This window comes from Trichosurus vulpecula, chromosome 6 (genome assembly GCF_011100635.1).
Source record: "Trichosurus vulpecula isolate mTriVul1 chromosome 6, mTriVul1.pri, whole genome shotgun sequence".
Classification (NCBI taxonomy): Eukaryota; Metazoa; Chordata; class Mammalia; order Diprotodontia; family Phalangeridae; genus Trichosurus; species Trichosurus vulpecula.
Genome location: NC_050578.1, coordinates 243847778 through 243864237, shown reverse-complemented (window position 1 = coordinate 243864237; position 16460 = coordinate 243847778). Strand labels below are relative to the sequence as shown.

The following is a 16460-nucleotide window of genomic DNA, read 5'->3' as shown; positions in this document are numbered from 1 at the left end:
AAGTACATATATGTACATATATCTATATGTATATATAGATATACACACATCTATACATACGTCTATACATATATACATCTATCTATAGATCTATATACATATGTAACAGTATATACAGTTACAAATAGATATGTACATAAATCTATGTGTATGTAGGACATATACATACAGATATACACATATATCCATATATATGCATGACAAGTCCTACTGAGTATGTATAAATGTCTATGTGTATACAGATATATTTAGGATTAAGTACAGGCTTTTCAAGAAATCTTAAAGAATTATATAATTGTATTTATTATAGTTATTGCAATATTTTTATTTATAATAAATATAATTATATTAATATTATTATAATTATAGAACTACAATTTGTAAATGTTCCTATTATTGTTATTCATGAGTCTGCCTTCTTCTGTACTATCTGGAGGAAAAGGCTTAGGGGTTTTAAAAAATTCATTTGCCTGACTATACCGTAGTTCCCTCTCCAGACTGAACCCATTGGTGGGTTAAATGCATTTGGAAAAAGGACTATTGAAATGCAAGACAATCTCTATGTGCCCAATGTGTTCAGAAGCCATAGATTTCCTATGAATAGTGTCCAATGGTGCCGACAATGACCACGAAAACAGCAGAGATAATAGCTGGAATTTAGAGTTTAACACTCTGAGGTTTTCAAAGTGCTTTATAAATATTATCTCATTTCGTCCTCACAATGACTCTGGGAGGTAGCTGCTGTTATTATCCCCATCATATAGATGAAGAAATCAGATGTTATGTGACTTACCCAAGGTCACACAACTTAGTATGTGATGAGGGATTTGAACTCAGGTCTTCCTGACTTCAGACCCAGAGCTCTGGGCACCGTGGCACTGTTGCATTTGAATAAATAAATATTAGTCTCTCCCATTATATAGCATTTGGCCTGTGTAACCTCACTTGACCCTCACAAATCCCTGTGAGGAAGGCGGATTACTGCCCCCAGATTTACAGATGAGGAAAGAAGGGGTCAAAGAAGTGACACAACTTTTCCACGCTCCACAGAACAGGTGACTCATGTTACTCTGGTACTTTCCACTGTACTCTGGATCAGCACCTTTGGGTAACCTCCTTTTTTTATGGAATAATAGAATGTTAGGTCTAGAAGGGCCCTTAGGACACTTAATCAATCAATTAATAAGTATTTTTCAAGTTTGTGCTACGTGTTAGGCATTGTGGAGAGTGCTGGATCTGGAGTCAGAAAGACCTGAGTTTGAATCCCACGTCAGATACATACTAATTGTATGACCCTGGGCAAGTCACTTAACTTCTGTCTGCCTCAGTGTCTTCATCTATAAAATTGGAGTGATAATATTAACCACCTTCCAGGGTTGATGTGAGGACAAAATTAGACAATATTGGTAAAACACTTTGCAAACTTTAAAGTGCTATTTAAATTACAGCTATTATTATTATTAATTGTTGTTGTCATCATGCCTCTGAAGAGAAGCACCAATGAAACCATCCCTACCCTCCAAAAGCTTATGTTCTACTGCGAGGGGAGACAACACTGTGTGTATAAGTAAATACAAATAAACTAAACAAACAGAACATGGCCTGCTGGAGAAATAGAAGGGCTTTTAGAACTTAGATCATAGTATGTCAGAGCTGGAAGGTACCTTACAACCTAGAATATAGAGTGTCAGAGCTAGGAGGAACCTTAGAAGCCAGATCCCAGAATGTCAGAGCAGGAAGGAACCTTACAAACTAGAATATAGTGTCAGAGCTGGAAGGGATCTTAGAAGCCAGATCCTAGAATGTCAGAGCAGGAAGGAACCTCACAACCTAGAATATAGAGTGTCAGATCTGGGAGGAACCTTAGAAGCCAGATCCTAGAATGTTAGAGCAGGAAAGAACCTTACAACCTAGAATATAGAGTGTTGGAGCTGGGAGGAACCTTAGAAGGCAGACCCTAGAATGTCAGAGCAGGGAGGAACCTTACACCCAGAATATAGAGTGTTGGAGCTGGGAGGAACCTGAGAAGCCAGAACCCAGAATGTCAGAGCAGGAAGGAACCTTACAACCTAGAATATAGAGTGTCAGAGCTGGAAGGGACCTGAGAAACCAGAACCCAGAATGTCAGAGCTGGAGTACTCTAGAACACAGAACATGGGATGGCAGAGTTTGGTGGGATATTAGAATATGGAATGTCAGAATAGAAAACAAACCTTCAAACAAAGAGCATAGCACATCAGAACTGAGAGGAGCTTTCAACCACAGAGTGTCCAAGCTAGAAGGGATTAGTGATCACTAGCCTGGCTTTTTTGGACACATTATAGATCCGTGATTTTGTGCCGCTGTGAGTCTTTACTACTATTTCTATTTTGAAAATTACATATTTGCATCATAAAAGCTGAGATGCTAAGCCAGAAGATGAAAGGTAATTACATAATCCTGATAAAAAAATATGATTTAGTCAGTTAATTGTTCCAGTTCAGCTCTTTGCTTTGACTGTGGAGACCTGGGTGTAAACCTTTTATTGCCTGTGATATTGAATGCAGAAGCCCTTCTCCTTCAGTGCTACAGAAATATCTTTGGGATTAAAGTATGTATTGGATAACCTCAGTGACGAAAGTTAGAGGTTCGGTTCTTGTCTTTAAAAAACAAACAAAACTTTAGCTTGTGACCTGTGTTCTAAAATAGAAATTTGAAATAGTTGGAACATTTGAAGAGGGAGAGAACACATTGGGCCAGGGGAACATGGGAATATACATGTAAGAGGTGGTGCCCAAACTGAGCCTCAATGGGACATGAGTGTTCTAGAAGGCAGGAATAAGGATGTAATACCTTGTAAGTGCTGAACCCAGTCCATATGAGTACACAGAAGAGGCAGGAGATAGCATGGTAAGTTTGGAGAATAGTCTGGCTAGGACATGGCGTGTGTGAAGGGGAATAAAATGAAATCAATCTGGAAACGTCAGATAGAGCCCAATGGAGGAAGGTCTTCAGTGCAAGATCTAAGAATTTGTATTTTATGCTAGAGACAACAGGGTGAGCAGGGGAGTCACATGATTATGATGCTAGGTACATGACAAATGCTTGATAAATGCCTGTTGATCCATTTAATGATTGGTAGTCAAGCCTATGCTGCCTTGGAAACCAGGAAGAGACATTTATTATGGCTGCTAATATAGAATATGCTATTTCTGACTGAGTTTAAGGCAGGCATAAGATATTTTAGGAGGCTCATTACCTCTCATTGTCTCACCAAAACACTATTAGATTTTTTTAAAAGCGGGGCTCTTAAGGAAAGATGAGTTTTAAGGGGATTATTTCTGTAGCATAAGCCATCATGTGTAATTTAAAAAAATACTTTACTTTTCCGTTCAATTTGGAGTTTTAAAAAGAAACCATCTTTCTTCCATTTTCTTCATGGTTTCTGGTTTCTAAAGGATTAAAAAAAAAGCCCAGGCTGTTAAGCTAACACTGTTAGACACTGTTTTGTCTTTTCTGGAGAAAATATCCTGCAAAATGGAGAAACACATCAACCTTGACTGGGGTCCAAGCTATTAAAATGAGGAAGAGGCTATCCTCCGGGGACTTGAGAAGGGGGAGTGGGAAATCGAACACAATGGAAATATGGACGGAGTATGGAGCAGAACAAATGTTCTCTTGCGTGTCCAAGAAGTTCGCAGTCTGTTAGGAGCATGGAGTATTTGACCTGTGGATGTTTTCAAGGAGGAAAAAAAGAAAAAGAATGAGAGAGAGACACACACAGGAAGAGACACAGAGAGAGAGACATAGACAGAGAGAGAGCGAGAGACAGACAGACAGACAGACAGACAGAGAATGAGAATTGAGATGAATGATCTATGGTAAAAATCAGGCTGACGTTTTGGTAGGGCCAAGACTGTAGAATCTGTAGAAAATCAGGGCTAGACATGGTCTCATCACTGAGAATCTTTGCCAAATGAGTTATCTGTCTCTTCTGGCCAAGAGTTACAATACACAGCCCAGCACCTCGAATCTCCGACTCTGTGAACATAAGGTACCCTTCCAAGAGATTTACATCTTGAAAATGAATGGCCTGTTTCTAAGTGGCTCCTGAGGGGCTTTGGGCTTGAGATGCAAGGCAAAGATGGAGAAGAGTTTTCCTCGATGAAAATCCACGCCCCCGACTCCCCTCTTTCCTCCATAGTTCTTGATTTCTCTTCTAATGCAGTTCTGTTTGCTCTTGGGTTCTTCATTAATTATCTTCTTGTCTTCGGCTTGGCTGAGGGCTGTTAGCCATAATGTGAAGAACAAAGGATGAGACTCTGGGGTTTGTGGAATAGGAAATGTTTGGTTATGATTTAATGCCGAGTCCCTTGTTCCTCTCATTTACAGTAGACTAATTCAGTAGCTTCTCCAACCCCCCACTTCTCTCTTTTCTGTTTCTCCCACTTTGCTTCCCTTTCCCACTCATTTCTTTCTGGACTCTCATTCAGTTTAGACTATTTGCCCAATTTATAGACAATTTACCCTAGCAATATTAACACACAGACTATTAATGAGTTCTCATCTTAAATAATTTGACAAGACTCCCAAAGTGTGCTAACACTTTCCAGAACATTTTTAACCTTATTTATTCTTTTGTCCCCTTTTTTCTTTTTAATAATATTTTATTCCCCTACAATTACATGTTAAAACCAATTCAACGTCTGTTTGTTTTTAAGTTCTGAGTTCCAAATTCTATCCCTCCCTCCTCCCCTCCCCCCATACCAGATGGTAAGCAATCTGATAAAGGTTATACATGTGTAAGCATGTAAAACATTTCCATATTAGTCATTTTGTACAAGAAGATTCAAACAAAACAAAAAAGGGAAAGAAAGTGAAAAATAGTATGCTGCAGTCTGTGTTCAGACAATATCAATTCTCTTTTTGGAGGCAGATAATAGTTTTCGTCATGAGTCCTTCAGAATTGTCTTGGATCATTGTATTACTAAGAATAGCTAAGTCATTTACAATTCTTCATTGTACAATATTGCTCTTACTGTGTATGATGTTTCCCTGGTTCTGCTCTCTTCACTTTGCATCAGTTCAGGTTTTTCTGAAATCTGCCTGCTCATCATTTCTTATTCAGCCCAGCTACTTTTTAGCTGTGTGACCTTGGTCAAGTCACTTAACTTTCCTCATCTCCAATTCCCTCATCTTTAAATTGATGGGATTGGAGAAGATGATCTCTAAGATTCCACCCAGGTCTAAGTCCTATGAGCTTAAGGGCTCCCAGACCAAAGTTCAATATCTGTTTCTTCCTTTCAAACCTTTCTAAAGACTTACTAGCAGGAAGCATGCTGTGCATGTTTCAGTAGAATAATTTCAAGTATTGCTATTTGCCCCTAGGAACAATGTTGGTAGACAAGGCACTGGAAAAAAATGGTCCAGCAAACAGATGTTCTACAGCTGTGGTGTAAAATTGACTTAGAAAACCACATGTTAGCATTGTCCATGTTCTATTGTAGTTTTCTTTATTTTGTTAAATATTGCCCAATTACATTTTAATCTGGTTGGGTGGTGGGTGGGTGGGGAGTATTGCCACATACATCAGCTATGTTTGACACTTCTATTCAGAACAACTGTTAAATTATTTTTAAACTTTTTTCCCCTATTGATAAGGGAGCAGGGACATTCATTTGTTCTTCATTTCCAAGTCCCTGATTTCAATGTGAAATAGGCATATACTAGTTCAAAGGACAAGTGGTGAGTTTGGAGGAAGTCACTCCTTCCAAATGGCAAGTAGAATCATCTCAAAATTTGCCACCTCTGCCTTGATTTCCATTTTAGTCAAGGTTTCGCTTCCCCCAAAAGTGATGGTTTCCAAAAAATCCCTTAGAGAAAGAGTAGAATTCTTTTCCATCTAAAGGATACCGTTTGAGAACTCCATACAAAGACTGAAACAGAAACAAAAATAGCCCCAGCCCTCAAAGACTTTATTCATTCTATTTTGGGGATCCATTGCAACACAAGGTAATACAAAGTAACTTCACATAGAGGGTGGGGTGTTGGACTTGGAGGCAGGAGAGCCTCAGTTTCCTCATATGTAGAATGAGGGCGTTGGACTAGATGACGTCTATGTTTCTTTTAGCTCCCATATGCAATTGGTTGCCAAGTCTTGTCCCTTCCACTTTCACAGCATTTCCCTCTTCTGTTTCCTTTCTCTTACTCTACAACCAACCTAGTCAAAGCCTTTATCGCTTCTTCCCTGGACTACTGCAATTTCTTCTGATTGGCCTCCTTCCATCTAGTCTCTCCCTCCCTGCTGCAAATGATCCCTTACACAGATGCTAAAGAGATACTTAGAAAGCCCAAGTCTGTCCATTCCACTTGCCCACTGAAGAAGATCCAGTGGTCGTCAATCGCCTTTAGGATGAAATGCGAATTTTTCTATTTGGCATTTGACCCTCTGGCTCTGCCTATTGTTTGAGAGAGAGAGAGAGAGAGAAAGAGAGAGAGAGAGAGAGAGAGAGAGAGAGAGAGAGAGAGAGAGAGAGAGGGAGAGGGAGAGGGAAAGGAAGAGGGAGAGGGAGAGAGAGAGAGAGAATGAGGAGGAGGAGGAGGAGGAGGAGGAGAAGAAGAAGAAGAAGAAGAAGAAGAAGAAGAAGAAGAAGAAGAAGAAGAAGAAGAAGAAGAAAGGGAGAGAAGAGGGAGAGAAAGGGAGAGGGAGACAGAGACAGAGACAGAAAGAGAGTGACAGAGAAAGAGAGAGAGTGTGACAGAGAGAGAGAGAAAAGAAGAAGAAGAAGAAGAAGAAGAAGAAGAAGAAGAAGAAGAAGAAGAAGAAGAAGAAGAAGAAGAAGAAGAAGAAGAAGAAGAAGAAGAAGAAGAAGAAAGGGAGAGAAGAGGGAGAGAAAGGGAGAGGGAGACAGAGACAGAGACAGAAAGAGAGAGAGTGACAGAGAAAGAGAGAGAGTGACAGAGAGAGAGAGAGGGAGGGAGAGGGAGGGAAGGAGGGAGGAAATGTAGTGTAGGAGATAAGAGTCCTGGCCTCAAAGTCAGGAAGGCTGGGGTTCAAGTCCCATCTCTGACTCATAGTGTCTGTGAATCCCCAGGCAAGTCACATAACTCCTCAGTGCTCTAGACGACTAACTCTCTGAGACCCTAAGGTGCAAAAGGGCAGGAGGGGGTGGGGTGCTGACTTGTATCTATGAAGGCAGGTCCTCCAGGAACTCCCTACACTAATGAAAAAAAAAGGCAAAAGAAAATTGGGTGAGGAGAGGCTCATACTCCCAATTGTAGAGATGAGGCTTCAGAGCCTGAATTCCATTTCCCAGGATGTGCCCGAGCCTAGAATCTTCCCATGGTATTTGCTTTCATCCTGATTGGAAACAATAGCCAGGTGAAGACAAGATGTCACCACCCTGCTGTGTTTCAGAATGGGAGAGCTGAGACTTCCCTAGCCAATAACAGAAAGTGTGTGAGAGAGATTGCAGGCTCCAGGTTTTTCCTTTCTGCATATTCATATGAAATGCTAATTGTTTTCAGAAAGTACTATTTATTTTCAATGTTTCCCATTGATCTGGCTCTTGGACACAGTTCTGCTTTTCCTCATCTGTAGGGTTATATCTATTTTTTTTTAGAGAAATAAACCTCTTCACATGTTCTGTGGAAGATCAAAATTATTATCATTATTTTTAAAAGCTGTTGTCCATGTAGTAGGGATCTTCTGGGCTACAGCTGAATGCTCAATGGCTCAGAGGTTAGCATTCAGGTCATATGGGTCCTGCTTTTACAAACTACCAGGGCAGACTACGAGGCAAGTTTTCCTTGGTTTATTTTTCAACTGCCTAGGAAAAAAATATGTAAGGCCAGGTTCAGACTATTGTAGGAAATGAAGTCACTAGATGTATGGGGGACTGATAACTACTCTTACTCCCTTGTTGTCTTCCTATGATCAGGAGAAAGTGCTTACAAAAAACTATGGGCGATTTGGATTATTCTTCTTGGGACAGCCAGGTGGCACATGTAACGGCTGTTTGCCTCAGTTTCCTCATCTGTAAGATGGGCATAACAATAGAGTTTATCTTGCGGGGTTGCGAATATCAAATGAGATAATAATTGAGATAATGAGATAATGAAAATGATAATGAGATAATAAAAAGCACTTAGCATAGAACCTAGCATGTACTAGCTGCTATGTTATTATGTTATATGTTATGTTATATGTTATTTTTTTTTAGAAGAATCACATACAAGTGCTGCTTAGCAAAGCTGTAATGAGAGTGAGGTCAATGGGTCTTTGCTTCAAGGCACTGAAATTTAGAGAGCACAAAAATTTAGCACAGGAATTCTTTTCAAACAATCAATCAACAGGCATTTATTAAGGATTTAGATGTTGGGTATACAAAGACAAAAAAAATTAACTGTCCTTATGGAGCTTTCATTCTACAGAGGCTTTAACAGTCTAGAAGCCACCACCTCCTACAGGAAGCCTTCCCTGATTACCTCCTTCTCTCACGCTCAGACTGATTTGGTCCAATTCCTGCTTGTGATATTTTTGCATTTTGAATTGCAAGGTTCATTTTGCTTTGCTTGTCCTGAGCAAGGCTTGTAGCAGGTACCAAAATGACTAAATATTGTTTTGCTGGTTAGGCATGATTTTTATTCATACCAACAGAAATCTTGAGTCACAGAATAGTAATTTAGGCATCCTGAGGAGGCCCTGTCATGGGCTTCCCTCCCGAGCTCCATCCTTCCCCCCACCCCAATTCTTTACCATTAGCATTAAAAATGAACAAAATATTGTTTCCTACAAAGAATTATGAAATAGTCAAACAGAGGAAGCTAACGATGACCTGATGGCCCAGCATTCTGGCACTATATCTACATACATATTACATAGTTTAGATGTCCCAGAGAGCAAGGCCACATTCAGTTCCCAAAACACCTGTGTATCACCAGTGAAAAATGGCCCCATGTTGACAAAAGCTAACCATTGCTATTGGTTTCTAAATGAGTGACTCCATCATATGCATGTAGTAAGAGATAAAGCTAGGATTTTCAAAACAAGTCATTATCCACTAATTATCCAGGATTATCCACTAATCAAGCATTTATTACATAACTAATATGTGGCAAGCACTGTACCTTGGGGCAGCTAGTTGGCGCAGTGGATAGAACTCTGCACCTGGAGTCAGGAAGATTCATCTTCTTGAGTTCATATCTGGCCTTAGACACTTACTAACTGTGATCCTGGGCAGTTCTTTCACTCTGCCTCAGTTTCCTCATCTGTAAAATGATCTGGAGAAGGAAATGGCAAACCACTTCAGCATCTCTGCCAAGAAAACCCCAAATGGGGTTGCAGAGAGTCAGACACAACTGAAAAATGACTGAAGAACAACTGAATCTTGGCATAGAAAGACAAAGAATGAAAGAGTCCCTACCCTCAAAGAGTTTGAGTTCTATCGGGAGAGATAATATGTACATACCTAAGTATATACAGAATAAAGAGGCCATAGACTTACAGTTGGGAGGGACCTTGATGGTCATTTAGTCTAACATCCTCATTTTGCAAACGAAAAGGCTTTTTTTTTGTTGTTGTGTTGAGTCATTTTTCAGTTGTGTTTGACTCTCCATGACCCCATTCAGGGTTTTCTTGGCAAAGATACTGGAGTGGTTTGCTGTTTCCTTCTCCAGCTCATTTTACAGATGGGGAAACTGAAGCAAACAGGGTGAAGTGATGTGCCCAGGGTCACACAGCTTGTAAGTATCTGAGGCTAGATTTGAACTCAGGTCTTCCTGACTCCAGGCATGGCATTTAGGTCCAGAGAACTTGAGTAACTTGATTGTATTTCTTGCTTAAAGAACTACAGGTTATAGTAAGTGGCAGAAATGAAAGGAGAAACCAGGTCTTCTGACTCCAAATATATTGTCTCACCCTGCTGAAAGAATAATCTTCCTTATAGGCCACTCTGATATCAGTGTTTTGTTTAAAAAGAAAAAAGTACCCAACGAACTTTCATTGCCTATCAAATAAAATATATAGACTCTGGATTTCAGTTTTAAGGTTCTCTGCCTTCTGATCCCAACCTGCCTTCATCTCTTATTTCCCACCGATACTCTGTGTTTTAGCCAAACTGGCCTACTCTGCATTTGATGTTCTTGTCCTGTCCCCTCTGAACCTTCGCTCACACTTTCACGCACCTCCTGGAATAGATCTCCGTCAATGTAATTTAGTTCTTTCCTTCCTTCAACACCCAACTCAGCTGCTACCTCCTACAGGAAGCCTTTCCTGATTACCCCCTTTCCACCTGAAGCTGATCATTCCCTCCTCATTTCTTCTCTCACTTTGTCTGATCCTTGTCTTTCTACTTCTCATATCCTTCCCTATCACAGCTGTGTACATTCTTCCCTCCCTCCATCCCTCCCCCTATTATATTATAAGCTCCTTCCCAGTAGGGGATCTATCCTGTCTTATCTTTGAATCACTAGTGTCTTACACATGTTCTAGGTGCTTAGAGGGAGTTTGACATGAGCACTAGCTCTGGAGTCAGGAAGGTCAGCGTATGCTTGATAATTTGAGGAGGAGGGAGTGAGGACCATCATGGTGCAAAGAGCATTGGGGTGGCTTCAAATTCTGCCTCTGTCACTTACTATCTGTAAGACCTTAGCCAAATCAAGTCCATTAATCTCCCTGGGACTCAATTTCCTTAACTGTAAATTGAACTGGATTGGCCTAGATGACCTCTGAGTTCCCTGCTAGGTCTAACTCCACGAGTGTGTATGCCTATGGCAAAACAACCAAGGGGATCAGAAATAATATTATTTAATATTATTATTATGTCATTTAATAATATTATCAATATAATATTAGGAAACATTTCCTGGAGAAGAAACTCGTTTAGCTAACTCATCTGTGAAATGGGGATAAAAATACACTAGCCCCCTCACAGAGCTATGATGAGGAATGTGCTTTGCAAGCCTTAAAACCCCCTAGAAATGGAGTTGTTCTTATTTCTTCAATTTTGTTATGAAACATCCCTGAGAAATTCTGCTTGGTGGTCCTTCTGGAGCTCATCTACCTGCCCCAGTTTAGAGTGAACCAATCAATTAGCAAGCATGGTTAGGCTTCTTCTATTTGCCTGGCACTGTCCTAGGCACTGGCGAAACAAAGGAAATGAATGAAAGAATCCCTATTTGCGATGAGCTTACAAACAAACACTACGAGGATTTTGGAACATTTTGCATTTTCACTATTTTGTGTTCTGGTTTCCTCACTCTGGACAACGTCCCTTGAACTCCACCTTTGAGGATGTCCATTGGGGTGATGGTCTCACTTCCTGCAGAATTCGGAGCTAAACAAAGGGGCAGAAAGAGCTTCACGGGCCTTATCAGCCAAGAGCTTTGGTGATGTCATCTCTTTCCTAGCTGCTTCCCATGCACACTTGGCCAGCACTGTTAACTTGTTTTCTTCATGACTTTGACCTGGACTCTCCTTTCCCAGGGTCACACAGTTAATAAGGCTGGATTTGAACTTGGGTCTTCCTGATTTCAGGTTTAGAGCTTTATCAACTGGGTCACCTAGCTGCCTCTGAGAGATGGCTGAGTAGAGATACAACACACTTCTCTGAATTTGCTATCATGATCCCGCACCAAGAAGCCAGATGAGCATTTCTTAAAACCCCAGGGCTGGAACCAAATGGGGAATTCTACATTGGCCCCTCCTCGAAACCCCTTCTAAAAGCTGGGTCTCCAGTTTACCTGGTAGACATTCCCTGCCCCTCTCGAGGCTTCCAAACTCCTCATCCATAAAGTGAGAGAGTTGAATGAGATTATCATTAAGGTTTGTTTTGGCTCCAAATCCTATGATTTACACCCAGGGCATAAAGAGCAAAGCAAAAGACACATTCTCCGTGACTTCTAGCTGCTTAGGAGAAGATATGACATATAGGCAGTGTGGTGTTATGGAAAGTGCCGAACTTAGAGCCTGGGTTCAAATCCTGCTCTGCCTCTGACTACTCTTATGACTCTTGGGGTCTCAGTTTCCTCATTTGTAAAATGAGGACTTAGATGACCCTTCCAGGTCTATATTTATGATCCTGTGAAATAAATGTAATATGAGTTTTTAGTGTCTAGGAGGACTCAAATTGGGAAGTGTGAAAGATCTGAGGAGCTGGAGGGGACAGGGTGGGGAATCAGAAAACTCCAGGAAGGAGATGTCACCTGAGCTAGACCTTGAAGGAGGAGAACAATTTCAACAAATAGAGATGTCAGAGGAGGAGGGGGGCAGCCAACCCATTCTTTGAAGTGGGAGGTGGGGGTGTCAGTGAATGAAGTTGGAGGAAAATCTTAGGCTGGAAAGGACTACCTTGTCCAGTCCTTTCATTTTACAGATGAAGAAACTGAGGCCAAGGTAGGTGATGTTGCTTATTCATGGTCATATAGGTAGTCAGTGTCAGAGGCAGGATTTGAACCCAGAGGCAATGTTCTCTCCTCTATACCACAATTTGAGGATGAGATTGGTGAATAGAGACTTTAGTTAGAAGATAGAGTATGTCAAGGGAAGATGTGTGAAATTAAGCTGGAAAGCCCGAATAGAGCCATGACATGGAGGCTGTGGTGTGGTGAAGGGATAGCTTAGAGAAGACAGATCAGAAGCAGAAAGACCAATTAGGATCCTATTGTAATGGTCTAGGCAAGAGGTGATGAGGTCCAGATAGAAGGTCATAGCCACGGGAGTGGAAAAGGAAGGACAGACCCAGGAGACTTCACTGAAGTAGAGACAATAGGACTATGGCAACTGATCAAATGTGGGAGGTGGTAGAGAGGGAAGACATCCTAGATTTTGAACCTTGGCAACTGGGAAAATCAGGCAGCTAGGTGGCTTAGTGGTTAGAGTGCTGGGTCTGAAGTCAGGAAGAGCTGAGTTCAAATCTGACATCAGATACTTACTAGCTGCATGACCCTTGGGAAGTCATTTAATCCTGTTTGCCTCAGTTTCCTCATCTGTAAAAAATAAGCTGGAGAAGGAAATGGTAAACCACCCTAGTATATTTGCCAAGAAAACTCCAAATGGGGTTACAGAGAGTCAGACACAACTGCTAAAATGACTGAACAGAAGTTGGGAGCATTAGTCATTAAAACACATTTTGATGCCCTTTCTGGCTTCTGGAGGTCATCTGGTCCAATCCAGCCATTTTTCAGATGAGAAAACTGAGGTTTAAGTGATAGCCCCCCACAGCCACACCAGTAGTATGTAGTTTGGTAGGAAGTGAAGCTCTTACTTTTATAACGGTTGGAGGGAGGGTTTGAATTCAGGTCTTTCTGATTCCACAGTCCCACCTTCTACCCCTTATACAATGCTGCTTAAATTCAGGGACATTAGTAATTTATGAATCCAGACTCTACCCACTGGGGTTGCATAGAACATGGGTTCATTGTGCCAGCCCACCCTGGGGGGCACATTCTTAATGGCCTTCTCTCTGGGGGCCTTCACCCACCACCCCAGCACCTCACTGTTCTTATAGATCAACCACCAACATTTCCTTACTTGTAGATTGGTTGGAGGAATCTATCTCATCCTTAGTGTTTTTCTTAACTCCCCTAGGTTCTCCCGAGTGCCTTGGTCAGGAGAGGGAGATTATTCTAATGTTTTTTTTTTGCGGGGGGAGGAGGGTGTCAGGGATTTATCTTTGGGCACAGCCTGAATCAGGCACAAAGGGTTAAACTAATCTGGAAAGCTGATCTGGGGGTTAAGTGGAGCTAGGCCACTGATTTGTAATCCCCCCTGCTTAGGCCACAGCATCTATTCTTGTAAATGTCATCACTTGCTTGGTGTTATCTGGTAACATCTGAGTCATGAGGTGCTGACAAAAATCCAGGGTACTTAAAGTTAAACTTGAAGCATTCTGCTCATTCCTAAGATGCTCTCGCCCAGTCGGGTCTGCAGTTTGGATGGTAAACATCTTAGCTGAAAATGAAGCTTCTCCTTGGAGTCCTGTCCACTCACCTCATGAGAAATGGACTCTCTGAGATATGGGCCCAGGGGCTGAGGGCTTCTCACCCACTCCAGGCCACAGAGAAGGCCAGGGGGATGAATGAGCAGTTTGCTCCAATGGCCCAACGCTGCATTTAAGCTGGTTTGGCTTCCCCTCCCCCTCCCAGGTCAAAGGTCAAAGCCAGATGTCTGTTTTTGGGGCTTCTAAAGGAATCTCCCTCTTGGATTGGAAGCTGTGAACTTCATGAGTTCTCTCTTTATGCTTGCAGCCATACCACAGGATATGAAAATGATAACCACACCACCCCGATCCTCTGTGGAGCCCAATATAGAATACATACTCATGGCGTCTTTAGAGGAATACAAGTGAGTATTTCCTACTTCCCCCCACTCACCTTCCCACAAACCCGCCTTTTGGTTCTTCGCTGACTATTGGTTGGGCATTGGATAATCTGCTGCTAATTTTAGGGCTTCTCTTGTTGACAGCAAGGACCCCCATCCTCCAGATAAGCTGGCTTCCTACTCCTCCGCAGGCCAATATAAACTCTATGACTCAAACCGAGATCCTTCCTGCCCCTTCCTCCTCTTCAACTTTCCTTTACCTTGAGAGGCCGTGAGGGGATATAAGACTCCTGCAGGACCTGGGATCAGGAGGAACAGAGTTTGCATCTGAAACTACATTATCCATAAAATGATGCCGCTAACACCTGCCTCTGTCTCTGAGGCTTAGTAGCTGTGTGACCATGGACAAATCATAAGATCACAAATTTAGAGCCAGAAGAGACTTCCGAAGTGGTCAAGTCCAACCCTCATCATCTGACAGATGAGGAAATCGAGATTCCAAGTCTAGCATTGTATCCAGTAGGCTAAGCCACTTCCCTGAGCTCCAGTTCCCTCCTCTATAAAATGGCGATGATTTGACTTGGAGTCCCAACCTCACCAGGTCATTACTGAGGGTCAAATGTTCTAATGTATGGAGAGCACTTGGCAGTTGTGAAAAATGTCAGTTATTCTTTATTCAGGGTGGTCCTGCTATTGGGCTGACCTTGTACATTGGCTTCCCCTGTCCAGAGGGAGCCACCCTAACAATGGGCCAGTGTAAGGGAAGGACTCGCCCCCAGGGAGCTACAAATTCAAGGCAAAATAACAGTTAAAAAGTTTCTGAAAAATCAGAGACTTTTGTTGAAGGCCACCTCCTCAGCTCTTTTCAAAGGCTTGAAAATGAATACAGTTACCAAAGGTTGGTACTGTAACTGGCTTATTGTTACAACTCATATCACATGCATGATGCTTTCTTCAAAGTAACTAGTGCCCAAGATTAGAAATAACTGGAATTGGCCAGAGCGCTGCTGGCATTATCAATTGAGAGATCCTCCTTAATGTTTCCAGTGAAGTTTCTTTGTGATGAAACACAATGATCTTACTTTACTGTGCCTTCTGATGGGGTAAGATAGACCCTGATGTTCCAGATAATTTATCTAATATAGAAACTCCCATTTGACCACTGCCTTCATACTGTATTCAATTCAGTACAACCAGCATTCAGTAAGCATCTCTTATGTGCAAGACACTGGGGAGACCAAGAAAAAAAAAGAGAAAGAAAGAAAATGAGAGAAATAAAGAAAAAAGAAAGGAGAAAAGAGGAAAAAAGAGAATGAAAGTAAGTAGACAGAAGAAAGAAAAAGAAAATGAAGGAAATATAGAAAGAAAAAACAAAGAGAAAGAAAAAGAAATTAAGAAAGGAAGGAAAGAAGGAAAATAGGCAGGAAAAAGAAGGGAGTGAGGAAAGAAGGAAAGAAGGGATAAAAAGGAAATGAGGAAGGAAGAAATGGAGGGAGAAAGGAAGGAAGGAAAGGAAAAAAGGAATAAAGAAAAGAATCGAGGGAGGAAAGAATGAAAGTAGGAAGGAAGGAAAGAAGGAATTAAAAAAAGGAAATGAGGAAGGAAGGAAGGAACCTCTACACTCGGAGCTACTCAAATGAGATAATCAGTGAGGCTCAAAAGACCATAGATTTAAAGTTTAAAAAGACCCAAATCAATAAAAATTTCTTACATCTTCAAGGTACTGTGCTGAGAGCTGGGCATGCCAAGAAAAAAGCAAGAAGCTTACGGTCTACTGGGGAGACCTAAATAATACATGAAAAGTATTTTTTGCAAACTTTAAAACATTGTATTATTATTGTTTATGTGGACATAGCAGAAGAGCATGGAATAATAGATTTTAGAGTACGAAGGGACCTTAGACATAATTCAGTCTAACCCCCTTATTTTATAAATGAGGAGCTGAGGTCTAGAAGGGCTGAGGGACAAACCCAAGGCCACACAGGCAGCACATGGTTCTCTGGCTTCAAATCCAACACCCTTCCTGTTTGTCGCATGCTTAATAATTGTTAATGACTAAATGGAATAATGAATGAATAACATCTATGATATAGTAGGCACTTAAAGCTTGTCGTTGCATGTTGATGAATGGCTAATGGAGCTCAAGGAAATCTTGAGAGAT

General features: G+C 41.3%; 1 protein-coding gene across 2 annotated transcripts in view; it reads left to right on the top strand.

Annotated features, from left to right (window-relative positions):
• WT1 (WT1 transcription factor) overlaps positions 1 to 16460 on the top strand; it is a 61849-nt gene that overhangs the window by 28789 nt on the left and 16600 nt on the right. For both annotated transcript variants that reach the window (XM_036764361.1, XM_036764362.1), the window contains one exon: positions 14227 to 14323. In XM_036764361.1, the coding sequence (XP_036620256.1) occupies positions 14227 to 14323 (97 nt within the window). The remainder of the gene's footprint in view (positions 1 to 14226; positions 14324 to 16460) is intronic.